Source organism: Drosophila montana, unplaced genomic scaffold, assembly GCF_035044405.1.
Source record: "Drosophila montana isolate Dmon_TW-CO22-7 unplaced genomic scaffold, ASM3504440v1 contig_3217_1, whole genome shotgun sequence".
Lineage (NCBI taxonomy): Eukaryota > Metazoa > Arthropoda > Insecta > Diptera > Drosophilidae > Drosophila > Drosophila montana.
In genome coordinates, this window is record NW_026998097.1 from 833,425 (window position 1) to 847,447 (window position 14,023).

The following is a 14,023-nucleotide window of genomic DNA, read 5'->3' on the forward strand; positions in this document are numbered from 1 at the left end:
AGTGGAAAGTGGCACCCGAGTGCAGAAAGGACAAGCACAATGAAAGGCGCATTGACAATGGCGCGCTCGCGAGGTACTTAAAGGAAAACAACGCACATTTTTCACCCGGCGCAGACAAGGATGTGCCCAACTGATTTAATGTGCAATGGTGCAATGCGTTGAACTGATGGCAACTGTTGCCTTGCCATGAAACTTTTCATGAATATTTTAGGCAATTGCATAATTTACAAGAGCAGCAAGAATCAGGCGCAAAAGTGAGTTGGCGACTGCTCGAGTCGGCAAACTAATTGCCAAGATTACGCCAAACTTAAAATGCAACGGACAGCGGGCCGGGGCTCAAATAGCTGCACTAATTGGAAACATTTTCAACTGCAACTGCCAGCTCTTAAATAGTGCTAATACTTGGTTAAGTCGCGATACCGAAACTTACAATGGGGTCGGGGTTATAGCCAGACGGAACAAGTTGTCGGCTGTGAGTGTTGCGGGCAAATAAAATCAGCATGAAAGCAATTGTGCAACTCACTCAGAAGTGTCCCCGAGGCTAAAAAAAACACGCAGACACACAGGACAACGGAAATTAGACACGGGGCCAGAGCTGGAGCTAGTGCCAGTTGAGGCAGTCAAGGGTAACAAGCGTATGGGGCCCCCAACTGCTTTTCAAATGGGCAACAATGAAAGAGAACTGACGCCTGGCGGCGGCTACTGCTAGTTGGATTTAGAAATGGGAATGCATTTTAGTGCAAACTACATGTGCATAAAGCGACACACCAATTTACTAAGAATAATTAAAGATATTTTAAATTGTGCAATAACAATAAAATAAACCGAATCTTTTCCCACTGGCAATCAACTGTTTCCATGGGCTGCAATTGTATAACGTGATTAGAAAGATTAAATCAACATCACATTTAAGCCGAAATACTCCCAATATTATCATGTTTCTGACGTCACATTATTATGAGCAACGGATTGCTGGAAAAATCATTGCTTAAAAGGTTGGTCAGCCATCAAAAGACACTCCAAGGCTGCCGCTTCAGTCGAGAAGTCAATGGAGTTTATTGAATGACTATGCAAGCTGTTGAGTCGAGTAAGAACTTCAGCAAAAGTAAATCGCTGCTGAAGCAGATGCAGTGTAAAGCACAGTATGCAGAAGATCCAAGCAGCAGCAAAAGCTGCCAGTTGGACTCGGGGGGATATTGTTGGGCGATTTGAACTTTTAAGTGATTGAATTGTTATCAGCGACATGAATTTGTTTGGCCATTTGAATGATGTCGCCCTGGGACTGGAATTGAAGCTAAGCGCTGCGATAATGGTCCCTAAAGGACAAGTTAAGCGAAAACTCTTTACAATTGTCAACTGTTCTTGAGATACTCAAAGCGTTGAATAAATTCTGCAAGCAATACGCGAGCTGGCTGGTCGTGTGGCGCATCCTGTGAAATAACTGACGCCGCTGTTGCCACTTCAAAGAGATGCATACCTTATGTTGCAAGCAGCTTGAGCTGTGTTACAAATTGAGGGCGTAGTGTGTGTACGGCACCTGCAGGGAGAGATGGGGAGTTAAATCGGTGCAGCACTAACAACACTTAACTTACTTGTTGCCAAGTCATGGCCGCCAACTGCTTTAGCTGCGCTCTCTGCCACATATGCCATACGCCACTTGCCACTTGCCACATGCCACATGCAATAGCTGTACTGTGTCAAGCTGCTGGGTTATGCCTTGTGCCTGATGTTTCCTTTTCCCAGCTTATGTTGAACCTCTTGCCAAGCTGCCGACGACATTGAGCACTTCATAAATGCCAAGTTTGAACGGCGTGCCGACTCCCGAGTGTATCTGCGTGTGTGAGTGTGAGGTGTGTGCAGGTGCCTAACGTGGGCTTGTTATGTTGATTTAAGGCCAGACGCTGTCAGCCGTATTTAGTCAATATGGTATAGATTAATGGCACAAATTGGGTTTACTCTAGAATTATTATTATATTAATCTCAAGCATTACAAGAACGTGTTTAAGCATAGCTTATTAATGGATACACATGAAATGTACACAAAACTAATTAACGTATTGCTGAATGTCAAATCCAGCTACAAGTCATCGCCGTCATTTGGCAAATTGGCATCCTCTATTTTGCGGATTTGCTCCCAGCTCAACTTCGATTCCCTGACATCCGTGATGGGTGCCGAGCAGTATGGACAATAGCGAAAGTCCATCAAAAAGAATTCCTGCACAGATGACCATTCACAATGCTTAATAGAAAAACTCACTATGAAAAAAATACCATTCCCGCCACTTACCGAAGGATGCACCTTGCAATGCTCACTTATGCGTCCATGGAAATAATGATGACAGCGCTGGCACTCGAATGCCTTCTGCGGGCGGAAGCAGATGCATACGTGCACCTCATACTTGTAATCCGATGGCAGCTCATATTTCAGTTTATTCTTTCCGTCATTGCTGCTGTTGTTGTTGTTGTTGTTGTTGTTGTTGTTATTTTTAATATTATTGTTGTTGCTGCACCAGTTGTTGTTCTGGTCGGCATATTCATTTTGATTGGAGTTCATCATTTTTAAAGTCAACTGCCAATTAAGAGAACAAAATGCATATATACATATATATACATGTAAATATCGTTGATCTTACTCTAGACGCTTTTGTACTTTAACCAATTCGCTTGAAATGAATATAGCACAGAACTTTTAATGCATGACATTAAATAAGAAGCCTTGTGATTTGACATATTCTTTACAACTCCAACTTTCATTCATACATACATATGCATAAATGCGTGTGTATGTATGTATGTATTTATGTATATGCAAAAGAACGCAAGTTTGCCTTTTTACAAATTAAGTGTAATCAAGTGTGTGTGATTATATTCAAACCAATTAACATAATTATACTGAGTAATAACTCAGTATCGATTACCTTATAATGAAAACGAGTGCGTTTAAATAAAAAGAATACGAATTCTTTAATTGCGCACAATTGCGACGCGGCTTCTTTTAACTAAGCGACCAGTGTTGACTACCTTCGAAAAGCAATAAGTTAGATAAATAAACAGCTGCATTTCTTATGCAATGTTTTTCTATCAAATATTTCATTTTACCTTGTTTACCTTTCCGGTTGCAGCTAAAGCTGTTGTTTGCGATTGTCGCAAATTTCTGAATTAATTACTTATCTACCGTTTTTTCAAAAGGCCACAGCCAATTGGAAAGCAGCCGAACTGGCAACGCTATCTCTGGAATGCTTTAAGTAACGGTGCTCATCAGTGCTGTAAAATGCTTAAAAAACATGTGCAATTGCTTTTGTATTTTCACACACACATGCATACATACAGAATGACGCACTTTCAAAATAACAGATACATACATACATACATATGCACATATCAATTTGAAGCCATGCACTTATGCACATACATACATATGTAATCAAAGCCATTGTTCCCAAGGAACAAAATGTGTGTTTAGATACACAATCGTATCAATATATTTATTGATTTCATTGTTCATTTGTTTACATATACTTTGGTATTTGTATTTGATATTGAGTGTCGTCAACGACAATTTTCTTATACATATCTTTATTGTTTCACATTTGATCCGCCGCCATTCGCAAATCTTTAGCAGCAGCTCCGCAGAAAGCGCAATTGCGTGCATCCATAAGATAAGCAATCTGTGGATATAAAAAACTGATCGCTGCTTTTATTCATATATACGCATGTGCGTAGTTTAATAGTTTACTTCTGGATGCGCGAGACAACGCTCCCCGATGCGGCCCACAAACGATTTCTGGCAACAAGTGCAGATAATCAATCCGCGCTTGCGATGACAAATGCAGCTTTCTGGACAACTCGCCTCCGACTTCTTATAGACGGAGAATGATGATGGCACCGATAGCCAGGAATATTTCTTAGATTTACCGTTGCCTCTTTGAATTTCCATTTTGAGGTTTTTATTTTTGAATTGACTCGATCGTTCACTCGGCTTATTTTTCATCGACTGGCAGTGCTGTAAAATATTTTCAGCCAGCCGCGCAAGTTGTGGGTATTCCTGCATTCGAATAAAATTGTGTTGATATGCTTTTCAAACTATCGGATTAAAGTTTATTTATTTTAAATTGAAAAACTGCGCAATACTCTGTTTGCAGTGTAATAACAACTTCAAGCATCATATCTTCTAGACTCACTGGCAAAATGGAAGACTATATAAGTCCGTAACTGTATTAGCAGGTATGGAGAAAAATCAAGTTTCAAGTCTCAAATTTACGGGCAGCCTAAATATCTCCGTTTCATTGGACAATGTGCAAAACGAATACACTCTATTTCACTTTTAAAACAGAGCAATTTGAAAAACATTTATCACGCTCGTGAGCTAAACAGAATATAAGATTGGTTGTTGTCTTTGCTAACAAGTAACCCTTGTGCTTAGCCTAGACACAAACATCGAAGCATACTATTGTCATCTCTGTCTGACACGTGTTGCATGCGCTTCCAAATATACACACAATATGTAACAATCAGCGCCGTCGCAGCAATGAGAAATATACAATATGGCGATCCACCTTCAACTGGCTCGTTGGTCTAGGGGTATGATTCTCGCTTCGGGTGCGAGAGGTCCCGGGTTCAATTCCCGGACGAGCCCAAGTGGTTAAATGTAATTATTTTGTACTTTTTTTCTTGTTACAAAAATCTGATTTCAATTAGTTTGCTGCAATTTACAAAGAGAAACAATTAAATTGCCGCCTTACAAACAAAACAAGTAGCTGCTCTATTCATCAGATAATTTGTTTTGTTTAAATTGTTTCGAGTTCATGAGTAAGAGCAAAATTGTGATATTTCGTTTTGTTTCATTCTTGCTTCGCATTTGGTTGCTATGCATAATTTCTTGTTGTTGTTGTTGTTTTGTGTTTTTTTCTTTTTTTTCTTTTCCTTTGTTTTACATACATAAGCATTTTTGTTTAGCATTCGTTTAGTTTTTAGCATTATGTGCTGGAAATACTTAGAACAATATGGTTTTATTAATTAAGATTAAGATTTGTTGTAGGCGCTGCCGCGTTCTTGTCTGCTTGGTATTTGTATTTGTATGTGTGTGCGTGTGTATGTGTATGCTACATGCGCTGTCACCATGAGGGCGTGCGCGCGTGTGTGTGTGTATCTGTGTGATTTGTGTTTGGGGGAGAAACAGTCTCAATGGATGCAATTGGCTGCCGCTGAACTTGTCTCCATTACCGCCAGCTCACTCGTATTCCAGAACATTCTTATGATAGAATAATAAATAACTGCAAGGAGTGGATAAAGAGAAATAAATAGATTGGTATATATGAATGTATGTATGTCTGTATGGGATATATTCCAAGCAGCCGCCAACTCACCCCTCGCTGTCGAGCACCTGTTTGAGCGAAGCCATTGTTATCACATGATCATCGCACTTGACCCACGTGTCCTTCTGGTGACGCACATAGGCCGTATAATGGCCGGTGTCTATGGTGCCCACATGATTGACGACCGCGTACAGAGAGAAACGAAAGTCGCCATAGGCATTGTTTTTCTCGGACATAAATGGCGTCATATCGAACTCGACGGGAAACTGAATGAACGACGATATTTTGCGGTCGATCAGTGCCGAATGCTCGAAACGCTTCAGATGGAACGAGACGACGCTGGGCAGGGTGCGCAGGCTAAATTGTTTGGTGGACTCTTGGTACGATTTGCAGGTGGAGCATTTGATTTTGGCCGCCGAGCCGAGATGCTCGGCACGCGTATAGCGCTCCAGGCAGTCAATCAGCGTCTTCGGCGTGACGCCGCCGTGCGTTGTTGTCTCGCCGAGATCCAGTGAGATGTCCCAGAAGGGATCGAATGTGGTCGAAACGCCATTGCATGCCTGGCACACCACATCGCTCTGCAGCATGCCCGTAAAGATTTGATCGATAATGCAGTTGCACTGGCCATAGCAATGCGTGGCCGTTGCATTGGAACTTGAGCTGGAATTGCCCCCCGATGCGCTCGAGCTGTTGCTCTTGCTCTCGTGCTCCGACTTGGCCTTCACACAATGTCGATGCAGCACGTCCAGCGTCGCTATGAAAAACTCGTGCGCATCCTGCTGCTCATAGCCGGCCAAATGCTTCGCATGGTTCCAAATCAAATGCAGCAAACGATGCAGCGACAATGGCGAACGTGAGCCCGAATAGAACTCCTAAAACGAAAAGCCCAAAATCAAAACGGCCGCAACTGGACATAACTGAAAACCGCGCATGCGCTTACCTGGAAGAGACGCGACACCTCGCACACCAAGCACTTGTGTGTGGCCTTGCTGCCACAGTCGTGGCGATCCGACATGAAATAGTCGCTCAACAGCGGAGTGTGCACCAGAGCCTGCGAAGGAGTAGTTAATCGAAAAATAAAAAATCCAGGCATATATAATATCTCTCTTAATTGGAAAGAAAACATGCCAAAACCGCAATTTAAAGGGGATGGTTCCTACGACAGCTATATGATATAGTAGTCAGATATTTAGAATCTGGCTGACTGCGACATATGCTAATGCCTACACCTAATAGACGAATCCCTGCGAAGTTTGATTAAGTTGGGTCTTAAAACAGATTAACTAGTTTTCATAGCAATAGGCTGTTATTAACGATCTATATATACTTAAGAGCTTCAGTTAATGTTGCCAATTTACTTTTTTTTAGTGCAAAACAGCTAGATTTAGAGTTCGTCAGCCAGAAACAGTTGAAACTTTAAACTGATTTAGCTATTTTATGGCATCTCAAAGAGAACTAATTACTAGTGAGAGCTAATTTAGCTACTTTTAGCTGTTTCTAACATTGGATTCGGCTACTTTTTGCGTTCGTGGGCAACACTGTTTTCAATGCGTACACATTTCGTTACAAACTTATAAAATAATAGTCGATAGCAGTTTGTCGAAATTATCGATTCTTTCCCAATGCCAAAACTTGATAATAGGACCTGTTCGATTGGTTAGGGCTGGGCACTCGTATATAAGTTAAGGCTTTAATCGAATAGCAGCCAATTTTTTCTCTCTCACCTGGACAATGCAGTTCATGAAGCATGTCGCACCCAGATTAAGCAGTCCACGCAAACCAATCGTTTGATTGGGTCGCACCAGACGACGGCGTGCATTGGCCAGCAGCAGATTGGTCTCCTTGGGCGTGGGTATCCAGGGCTGCCAGCCGAGGCTCTTCTGCAGATCCTTGGCCTCCAGCTTGCGATTGATCAGCGCGTACTCGCGACTGCGCGCATCATAGATAAAGTCCCGACACGCATAACAGTACAATGTGCCATGGGACAGCTCCAGTGCGATGTTGTGCTTCTTGGCGCGCAGGTGGCTAGTTATGTGCGCACCGCGGCAGCCAAAGTAGATGCAGTGCAGGCAGGCGTACAGCTGGATGCCATAGCTGCCGCACTCGAAGCAATTGCAGTGTATGGCCTATGGACAGGGGGGAACGCAAAAAAGGTGGGAGGGGTGGATGGTTGAGGCGCTGGTTTTGCCCGCTGCTGCCGCTTACCTTTTTCTCACGCGCATCCTTGTTGACACAGGCGGCAAAGTAGGCATCGATGACCCGATAGGTATCGTAGCTGTGCTCCTTCACGTAGGTCTGATAATGCCGACAGCCCGTTTCCGACATGACGTTGGCGTCGACGTCAACGGCGCTGCTGCTGCTGACGTTGACGCTAGCGTTGGCGTTCGCGTTTGCGTCAAGCTCAGAGGCAAGCTTTTGCACAGTGCGCAAATAAACGGGAACTGACAAATGCGTCGCATTCAGTGGCCCCTTTGTTAGCTGTGCGCCTTCGACACCCCCGCCGCCCCGCCCACCACTAGCAACAGTTTCGTCGGCCGGACACCGGCCGGCAGCTGCCTGTGTTGTTGTTGTACTAGTTGTAGTTCTAGTTGTTGTTGCTGCTGCCGCCGCCGCTGCTGCTGCTGCTGCTCGTGGGTTTGTGGACGCTGCTGTTGGGGGTACACGGGGTTCAGGTACAACGTCGGCCGCTCCCCGGCCGACCGACGCGTATGTGCGCTTGTTGTTGTTGTTGCTGCTGCTGGCTCTGCTGCCGGCGCCGCTGCTGCTGCCACTGCCACTGCTTAAAATGCTTGTTGTACTATCAACGCTATTCTCTTTTGTTTTCGTTCGTTTTGCAGACGGCTGTGGCACGTTGGTTTTATCACTCTTGCGCTGTTTTCGCCGAATTTTGGCCACTTTTATGCTGAACACGGACACGAATTGTGTAAAATAGGAACTTTGTTTTTGGGCCGTTGATGAGTTTTCTGTTTTTTCAAAGACTCTGATTTTGCACACGCACACACACACAAATACCACAGCGCACACACGCACAAACACACACGCACACATGCATGGAAGCAGACACAAACATACGAATATGAGCAGCGAAGCAGAGCAGCGCACACAGCTGAAGTCGACTCGGGAATTGTTGATATTATATCGATACCAACGATGGTTTTCCTTTTTTGTCTTGTGCGCGATGTTTTCATATACCGATATATGAGTGGCGAAATAATCGAAAGTTTTGTACAAATTAACTGCTGTAAGAATAATTACTATGATTTAATAAGTACATTGTTGACGTACAAAATATTTCGCGGCAAGCCGCCAATCTTATTGTTTTTTTAAATCAACGTACAATTCTGTTAGTATTTTTGAAAGCGACTATTTTTGCAGTGTGACCATAATCTACTAGAACCAAGAACACCACCGCAATTACAAAAATAATACTGTATCGAATTAATAACCATTAGAAATTTCCTGCCCAAACATTTTATTCTTGTTTACAATACGTAAGGGGCACAAAATAAATTATGGAAAAGGTTTGCCGCGTGTGCCGAGACGGCGGAGGTAATCTAGTGGACATATTCGCCGACCAACCCGATCAGACGGACGAACCCAGTTTGGCGGAGATGCTGAGCGAGTGCACGAACTGTGAAGTAACCCAAAATGATGCACTACCTCAACAAATGTGCGAGTCGTGCGTTCTCGCTGCTCAAAGTTTCTTTAAATTCAAGCGAACGTGCGAGGAGAGTCATCAGTATTTCATGCAGCAGCTGGACGCCAGGGATATGCTTGAAACGGACGATTGGCCACTTTCCGAGTGGGCCAAAAATATGATGTCTGTTAAGAAAGAAGAAGAGCAGTGCGAAGAGATTTTGGATTCAAAAATAGATATCTGCGAATACACAGAAACGCGATCAGATGATTGGCATTCCAACTCCAATGCCAATCCTATTTGCCTGTTTGAAACCAAATTCATCGATTGCGACATGAAGTGCGATGTGAGCTGCAAAAGCTCCTTTAGCGAGGAATTAATTATTCCCTGTTCTAATACTGATAAAAAAGCCCACTTCTGTGCAACGTGTGGCAAGGAATTTCCAACCAAAAGGAAACTCAGCCTGCACGAGAGCTTCCATGCACGCCAACGGAAACACAAATGTCAGCTGTGCCCAAAGAAGTTTGTCAATCCAGGAAATCTTGAGGATCATATACGCGCTCACACCGGCGAACGCCCCTATAAGTGTCCCCACTGCGTCAAGGCATTTACCCAGCGTGGACGGCTCAACGAGCACATTCGCATCCACACCGGCGAACGTCCGTTCAAGTGCTTGGAATGCCCGAAGACCTTCGCCAATGCAGGAAATCTGACGGTGCACAGACGAATCCACTCGGGCAATCGGCAGTACAAGTGCAACCAATGCCAGGCGTCCTATGTCCAGCCTGCAGCCCTCCAAAGACACATGCGCGTGCATCTGAATGACGAACGTCCATTCAAATGCGACATCTGCTTCATGCCCTTTCCCAAGAGCTCGTATCTTAAGAGACACATGAAGAGCCACACAGATACGAAACATCTTTTACAAGATGAAAATGACTTGAACCCTTTGAAAAATGTGTAAAACCCTTTTGGGACACATGATAACAGTACTGAAATTTCGCTTTCTCGATAAATTCGAGGCGAAGAGAACGAAAGGTCTGAACCCAATTGACTGACTTACAGGAACAATTTAAAAAATCGTAAATTAACCAAAATTTAAACCTATTAATAGCTTAAATATTTATTTCTTAAATAGGTGAAGGGTACTTATTTTTTTAAATTATAGTCTACCTAAGAAAATCTTGAAATTGGATTTAAAATAAAATAATCAGAGAAAATATATATATTTTATTTGAATTTGTACTATTATTGATACCTTATAACAAATAGCTAGCTTAGTCTCGTTGGCCGCATTTCAAAGTCAAGAGCTCGTTCCAGAGCTAAATCGCTTTCTTATTCAGATAAGCCTGTGCTTCTTCGACCTAAATGGACAAGCAGTATATAGTCACAAGAATAAAGCATATAATCTTTTACATACAGTCTTAAACCATGCCGTCGCGGGTCTAAAAACCCAACGAGACAGAAAACTCATCTCGGAGCGCGGCGCAATTCCATGCATGTGCAAATGCTTCACAGAGATGAATGGCGGGAAATGGAATCCAAAGAGAGCATCCGTTGTATTGATACCTTTTGATGTTAAAAAACTCTTGAGGCCCTCCTCCATGCGAAGCACTAGAAATTATATATGTTAATGTCAGTACACAATTATATAAACATGCATATATATAAGTATGTTTAATCTACTAACCCATTTTTTCGTGCGATTGGTTGAGGACCTTTAGACTGTCATAATGTTGCTTTGTCACAATAAGATAATGATGTCGCGATGCCGGCCGAATGTCTTTAAATATGGCAAATTCGTCAGTCTCCATTTCCAAAATTGTTTCAGTTTTGCCATTTGAAATATCACAGAATAAGCAATTTTGATGGGCCATATTAGTCGACCAAGCAAAGTTTACAAATAACAAAACTGAAAACAGCTGCACAACTATCGATGTACCTATCGATACCATCGGTAGCAGTTTGAAATATTTGTCGATATTTTTAAGAATTTCAACTATTGTATAGACAGTTGTATTTATCGATACATGGCTTACTCAGTAACAGTAAAATTGCTACTGTGTGGGTGCATCGTTATTCATAGTTTCGCGCAATTCAAATAAAAAATTAAGTTTACAAAACGCAAAAGCATATATGAATATTAAACAAGTTTACCGCGTTGCAGTGACTAAAAATGGGATATTGATTGTAAATTTAGTGCAGAAAACATATAAATCAGAGCACGATCGCATTTTTTCACGACGCAATTGGAACTGGGAAGACGAATGGAAGGCAAAGCGAAATGGTGAGAATTTACAGTTATTTGAGTTCTATGTGAAATAAGGCGTTTGCTATTAATGTATGTTTGTATGTTAATAGAGTTAATGCAATAATTATTAGCGCTAAAGAATGGGGTGATTTTTGTTGATCGCCTGATGCAGAATCGACACCCTGTATATTTTCCAATATAGTTTACCGGCCAACTCGTAACAGCTGAGCGCTAAAGCTGCAGCTACCGCTCGGAGTGTACTCTCGAATTTCAGCTGCTCTCTTGGCTATCCCTTGCTTTGTGTCGCTCGGCGCTTTTAACGTTTTTTCTCCAAGCCGCTTAAGCAGCTGTGCTGCTTTCGCACTGAGTCTGGTTGTTGTTTTTTTTAGTTTGCTGCGCGCTTGCTTGGCCGCTCGCTTTGCCGCCTGTCTGCTCACAGTCTGAGTTTGGTACGCAACGCGTTCGCAACGCGCGCGTTTTTATTATTCGGCCCGATCGCCGTACACTTGGTACTCAGTTTCTTTTGCAGAGTTTCTTCGCGCAACTTTTGACGACGTGTGCTGCAGCGTACTTTGCGGCTAATTATTGAATTAAATTCAATTTAAAGTGAGCAAAACTAAAGCCAAGCGGAATAATTGAGCATTTTTTAGCATATGTAAGAAAGTGATAACGGTTTTTTAAATTGGTGAAAATTCATGCATACCGAAAATAAGTGTGCCTACATTATTATTTTACGAAATTGAAAAAAAAGATTACCAAAGAGAGCTTTCAATAACTATGAGACAAATGGAACTGTGGTAGTCAGGAATTAAGTTTTAACATAATTGAACGATTGCATTAGATAAACTCTGCAAAAATGAAATAGACCTGTGGTATTTCAACCCAAAATGTGATTTCTTTACATTTTGGGTCAATCAAAAGATTGAAAGCTTCAAGCAGCGTTTTCGATCGTTAAGATGACAGGAAATTGAATACACTTGTGTGTTTTGATTGGCATTGAAGAAATCAAGCTCGATTTGAGCAGAAAAATCATGTTTGAAAACTCACTGGAATGATTTTTGGTCCCGCCCCCCATGCAATTGTTAATCGTTCACAAGCTTAACGCCGCCAGCCCACCATATACGCCCATATAAAGCCCACAGCAGCCCAATCAAACATTAGTTTCTTCAACTGGCTAACCAAAATTGCCAACTTCCTGTAAATCGTGTGTCTGTCGAACGGGGCGCCGAGTCATTAGCTCCTCGTCATGCCCACTCAAAGTACCGCTATGCGCCGGCTAGTCGTCGTATCTGTAGAGACGCGCATGTATCTTTAGCCAGCTACACACACATGGGGAGACTGGGCACAGGTCTCGCCGATCCCGGCTGCTGTGGCCCCTTCACTTTTTTTTTTGGTTTTTCTGCTCAGCGAAAAAGTTGGCGCGGCAAGTGCATTTCGCATTCCGCTGGCCGAAAGTCTCTTACGAGTTTTGCATCTCTGCATCTTAACTGTAAATTGAGGCATGGCCTCTCTCTCTCTCTCTACCCCTTTATCTCTCTCTTGGTCTCGCGCTGCATTTCTTTTGTCGTCAAGTTCAATGTGCGTTGACAATTTTCCATTTCGAAATGGGCTGGCAACGGTTTTCCACTTTGTTTTTCGTTGCGTACTTTCACACACACACACACACACACACGCACACACAGCAATTTCCATTGTATTTGGGCAGCTGTGCGTGTATTTTAATTTATTTTAAATCGATCGCCAATACAAATCATTGGTGCATATGTCGCGAGGTCTGCTAATGCGCCACTGTCATTCAACCCGGAACTGTGACCCAGCGTTAATGTTAAAGATTCATTCCGATTTTGTCGCCCGATGCTAAAAAATCATATGGCAAATCATGGATCAGTACAAACTGCAATCTTTTTGTGAAAGCGCAAGTTGTTTTTGTTTCTGTAAAGTGTAATTTTTACACTTTTACCGCACTTACATACCTAAAGATACATAACTGCATAGATACAAAGATACATGGATACTTTCGTAAGCATCTTTTCACTATTGCCAACGTATTTTGTCGTGTTAAAGCCGCTTAATTGAAAGTCTTGACTTATGACTCGAGCGTTAAATGTGTGTGTGTGAGTGTGTGTATGTGTAAAAAGTCGAATGGAAAATGAGTTTTCCAGCTGCGCAGCGCCAGAAAAATAACCATAGACAGTTGCATGTAAAGTACGTGTGTTGTAAATTAAAGTGAAATTTAATATGCAGTTTTGATCAGTTGATAAATATACGTATATTGATAAATTGCTGGCAAATATACGCGACAAGACGAGTTATTAGAGACTTGCAAAGTGTTGAAACGTCGTATATTTTTTGATTTGCATCTTTAACAAAGTAAAGCCCAAATATCATATTCCCCCCAGTGTGTTACAATAAAGAAACGCGAAGCAAAACTAAATAAATCAAGAAAAATTTAGCATATTATAATCAGCACAAATAAACAAAGTTTTAAACAAAAACAAACGTCAAATCAAAACAATAAACAACAAATTTGTATAAATAACCAAATGCTGCATTCGCATCAATTTTATGTTTATCATTTTATTTTCATTGTGAATGTGAAAGTGGTGAAAAATCACGGCTATATTTTCAACTAGAAGACACGCTTGTCGGAGTAATACAAAAGGCAAAGCAGAGAAGAAAGAAAGATAAAGGTAAAGCAAAGCAAAGCACACAAAATATATAAATAATAAATACGTACAAATAATTTATAAGTTAAACGAAAGCTTCAACCCAGACACCACCCTGATGATGATCATTTGCTATTCAGATGATCTTCTGGCT

The 14,023-nt window shown here is 42.0% G+C and overlaps 4 protein-coding genes, 1 long non-coding RNA gene and 1 other non-coding gene across 7 annotated transcripts; 2 read left to right on the plus strand and 4 right to left on the minus strand.

The window, feature by feature from the left end:
• Positions 1–1,951: 1,951 nt before the first annotated feature.
• On the minus strand, positions 1,952–3,021 carry LOC135433108 (uncharacterized protein CG13380). The gene is made up of 3 exons (XM_064689068.1): positions 2,919–3,021; positions 2,288–2,569; positions 1,952–2,215 (listed from the first exon to the last, which is right to left on the minus strand). Exons 2-3 carry the CDS (start codon positions 2,555–2,557, stop codon positions 2,078–2,080), a joined length of 408 nt encoding a protein of 135 aa, XP_064545138.1. The 5' UTR covers positions 2,558–2,569; positions 2,919–3,021; the 3' UTR covers positions 1,952–2,077.
• Positions 3,022–3,454: 433 nt separating this feature from the next.
• On the minus strand, positions 3,455–4,136 carry LOC135433258 (uncharacterized). Its single transcript, XR_010437051.1, has 2 exons — positions 3,737–4,136; positions 3,455–3,668 (listed from the first exon to the last, which is right to left on the minus strand). It is a non-coding gene; the product is annotated as an uncharacterized LOC135433258 (long non-coding RNA).
• A 428-nt stretch (positions 4,137–4,564) lies between these two features.
• TRNAP-CGG (transfer RNA proline (anticodon CGG)) lies at positions 4,565–4,636 on the plus strand. Its single transcript has one exon. It is a non-coding gene; the product is annotated as a tRNA-Pro (tRNA).
• Positions 4,637–4,945: 309 nt separating this feature from the next.
• On the minus strand, positions 4,946–8,443 carry not (non-stop). The gene is made up of 5 exons (XM_064689322.1): positions 7,521–8,443; positions 7,040–7,441; positions 6,256–6,366; positions 5,367–6,187; positions 4,946–5,273 (listed from the first exon to the last, which is right to left on the minus strand). Exons 1-5 carry the CDS (start codon positions 8,361–8,363, stop codon positions 5,231–5,233), a joined length of 2,220 nt encoding a protein of 739 aa, XP_064545392.1. The 5' UTR covers positions 8,364–8,443; the 3' UTR covers positions 4,946–5,230.
• On the plus strand, positions 6,824–10,178 carry LOC135433307 (zinc finger protein 502-like). 2 transcript variants are annotated; one of them, XM_064689324.1, is made up of 2 exons: positions 6,824–6,827; positions 8,903–10,178. In XM_064689324.1, exon 2 carries the CDS (start codon positions 8,927–8,929, stop codon positions 9,914–9,916), a length of 990 nt encoding a protein of 329 aa, XP_064545394.1. In that variant the 5' UTR covers positions 6,824–6,827; positions 8,903–8,926; the 3' UTR covers positions 9,917–10,178. The 2 variants fall into 2 exon arrangements, with proteins under 2 accessions (XP_064545394.1, XP_064545393.1); XM_064689323.1 differs by lacking the exon at positions 6,824–6,827 and having other exon boundaries at positions 8,660–10,178.
• Positions 10,163–10,937, minus strand: LOC135433309 (adenosine 5'-monophosphoramidase HINT3). The gene is made up of 3 exons (XM_064689327.1): positions 10,643–10,937; positions 10,373–10,566; positions 10,163–10,316 (listed from the first exon to the last, which is right to left on the minus strand). Exons 1-3 carry the CDS (start codon positions 10,905–10,907, stop codon positions 10,275–10,277), a joined length of 501 nt encoding a protein of 166 aa, XP_064545397.1. The 5' UTR covers positions 10,908–10,937; the 3' UTR covers positions 10,163–10,274.
• Positions 10,938–14,023: the final 3,086 nt, after the last annotated feature.

What these genes read in the sequence shown, in the direction of transcription:
- not (XM_064689322.1), bottom strand. Translation starts at nt 8,363, where the DNA reads ATGTGTGCGTGTGTGTTTGTGCGTGTGTGCGCTGTGGTATTTGTGTGT. An exon ending in TCATGAACTGCATTGTCCAG is followed by an intron (nt 6,367 to 7,039) that starts GTGAGAGAGAAA and finishes ACTCCTTCGCAG; the next exon opens with GCTCTGGTGCACACTCCGCT. An exon ending in CAGGTGCTCGACAGCGAGGG is followed by an intron (nt 5,274 to 5,366) that starts GTGAGTTGGCGG and finishes CACTCCTTGCAG; the next exon opens with TTATTTATTATTCTATCATA.
- LOC135433108 (XM_064689068.1), bottom strand. Translation starts at nt 2,557, where the DNA reads ATGATGAACTCCAATCAAAATGAATATGCCGACCAGAACAACAACTGG. An exon ending in ATTGCAAGGTGCATCCTTCG is followed by an intron (nt 2,216 to 2,287) that starts GTAAGTGGCGGG and finishes TCATCTGTGCAG; the next exon opens with GAATTCTTTTTGATGGACTT.
- LOC135433309 (XM_064689327.1), bottom strand. Translation starts at nt 10,907, where the DNA reads ATGGTATCGATAGGTACATCGATAGTTGTGCAGCTGTTTTCAGTTTTG. An exon ending in CCAATCGCACGAAAAAATGG is followed by an intron (nt 10,567 to 10,642) that starts GTTAGTAGATTA and finishes TATAATTTCTAG; the next exon opens with TGCTTCGCATGGAGGAGGGC. An exon ending in CGACGGCATGGTTTAAGACT is followed by an intron (nt 10,317 to 10,372) that starts GTATGTAAAAGA and finishes TTGTCCATTTAG; the next exon opens with GTCGAAGAAGCACAGGCTTA.
- LOC135433307 (XM_064689323.1), top strand. Translation starts at nt 8,828, where the DNA reads ATGGAAAAGGTTTGCCGCGTGTGCCGAGACGGCGGAGGTAATCTAGTG.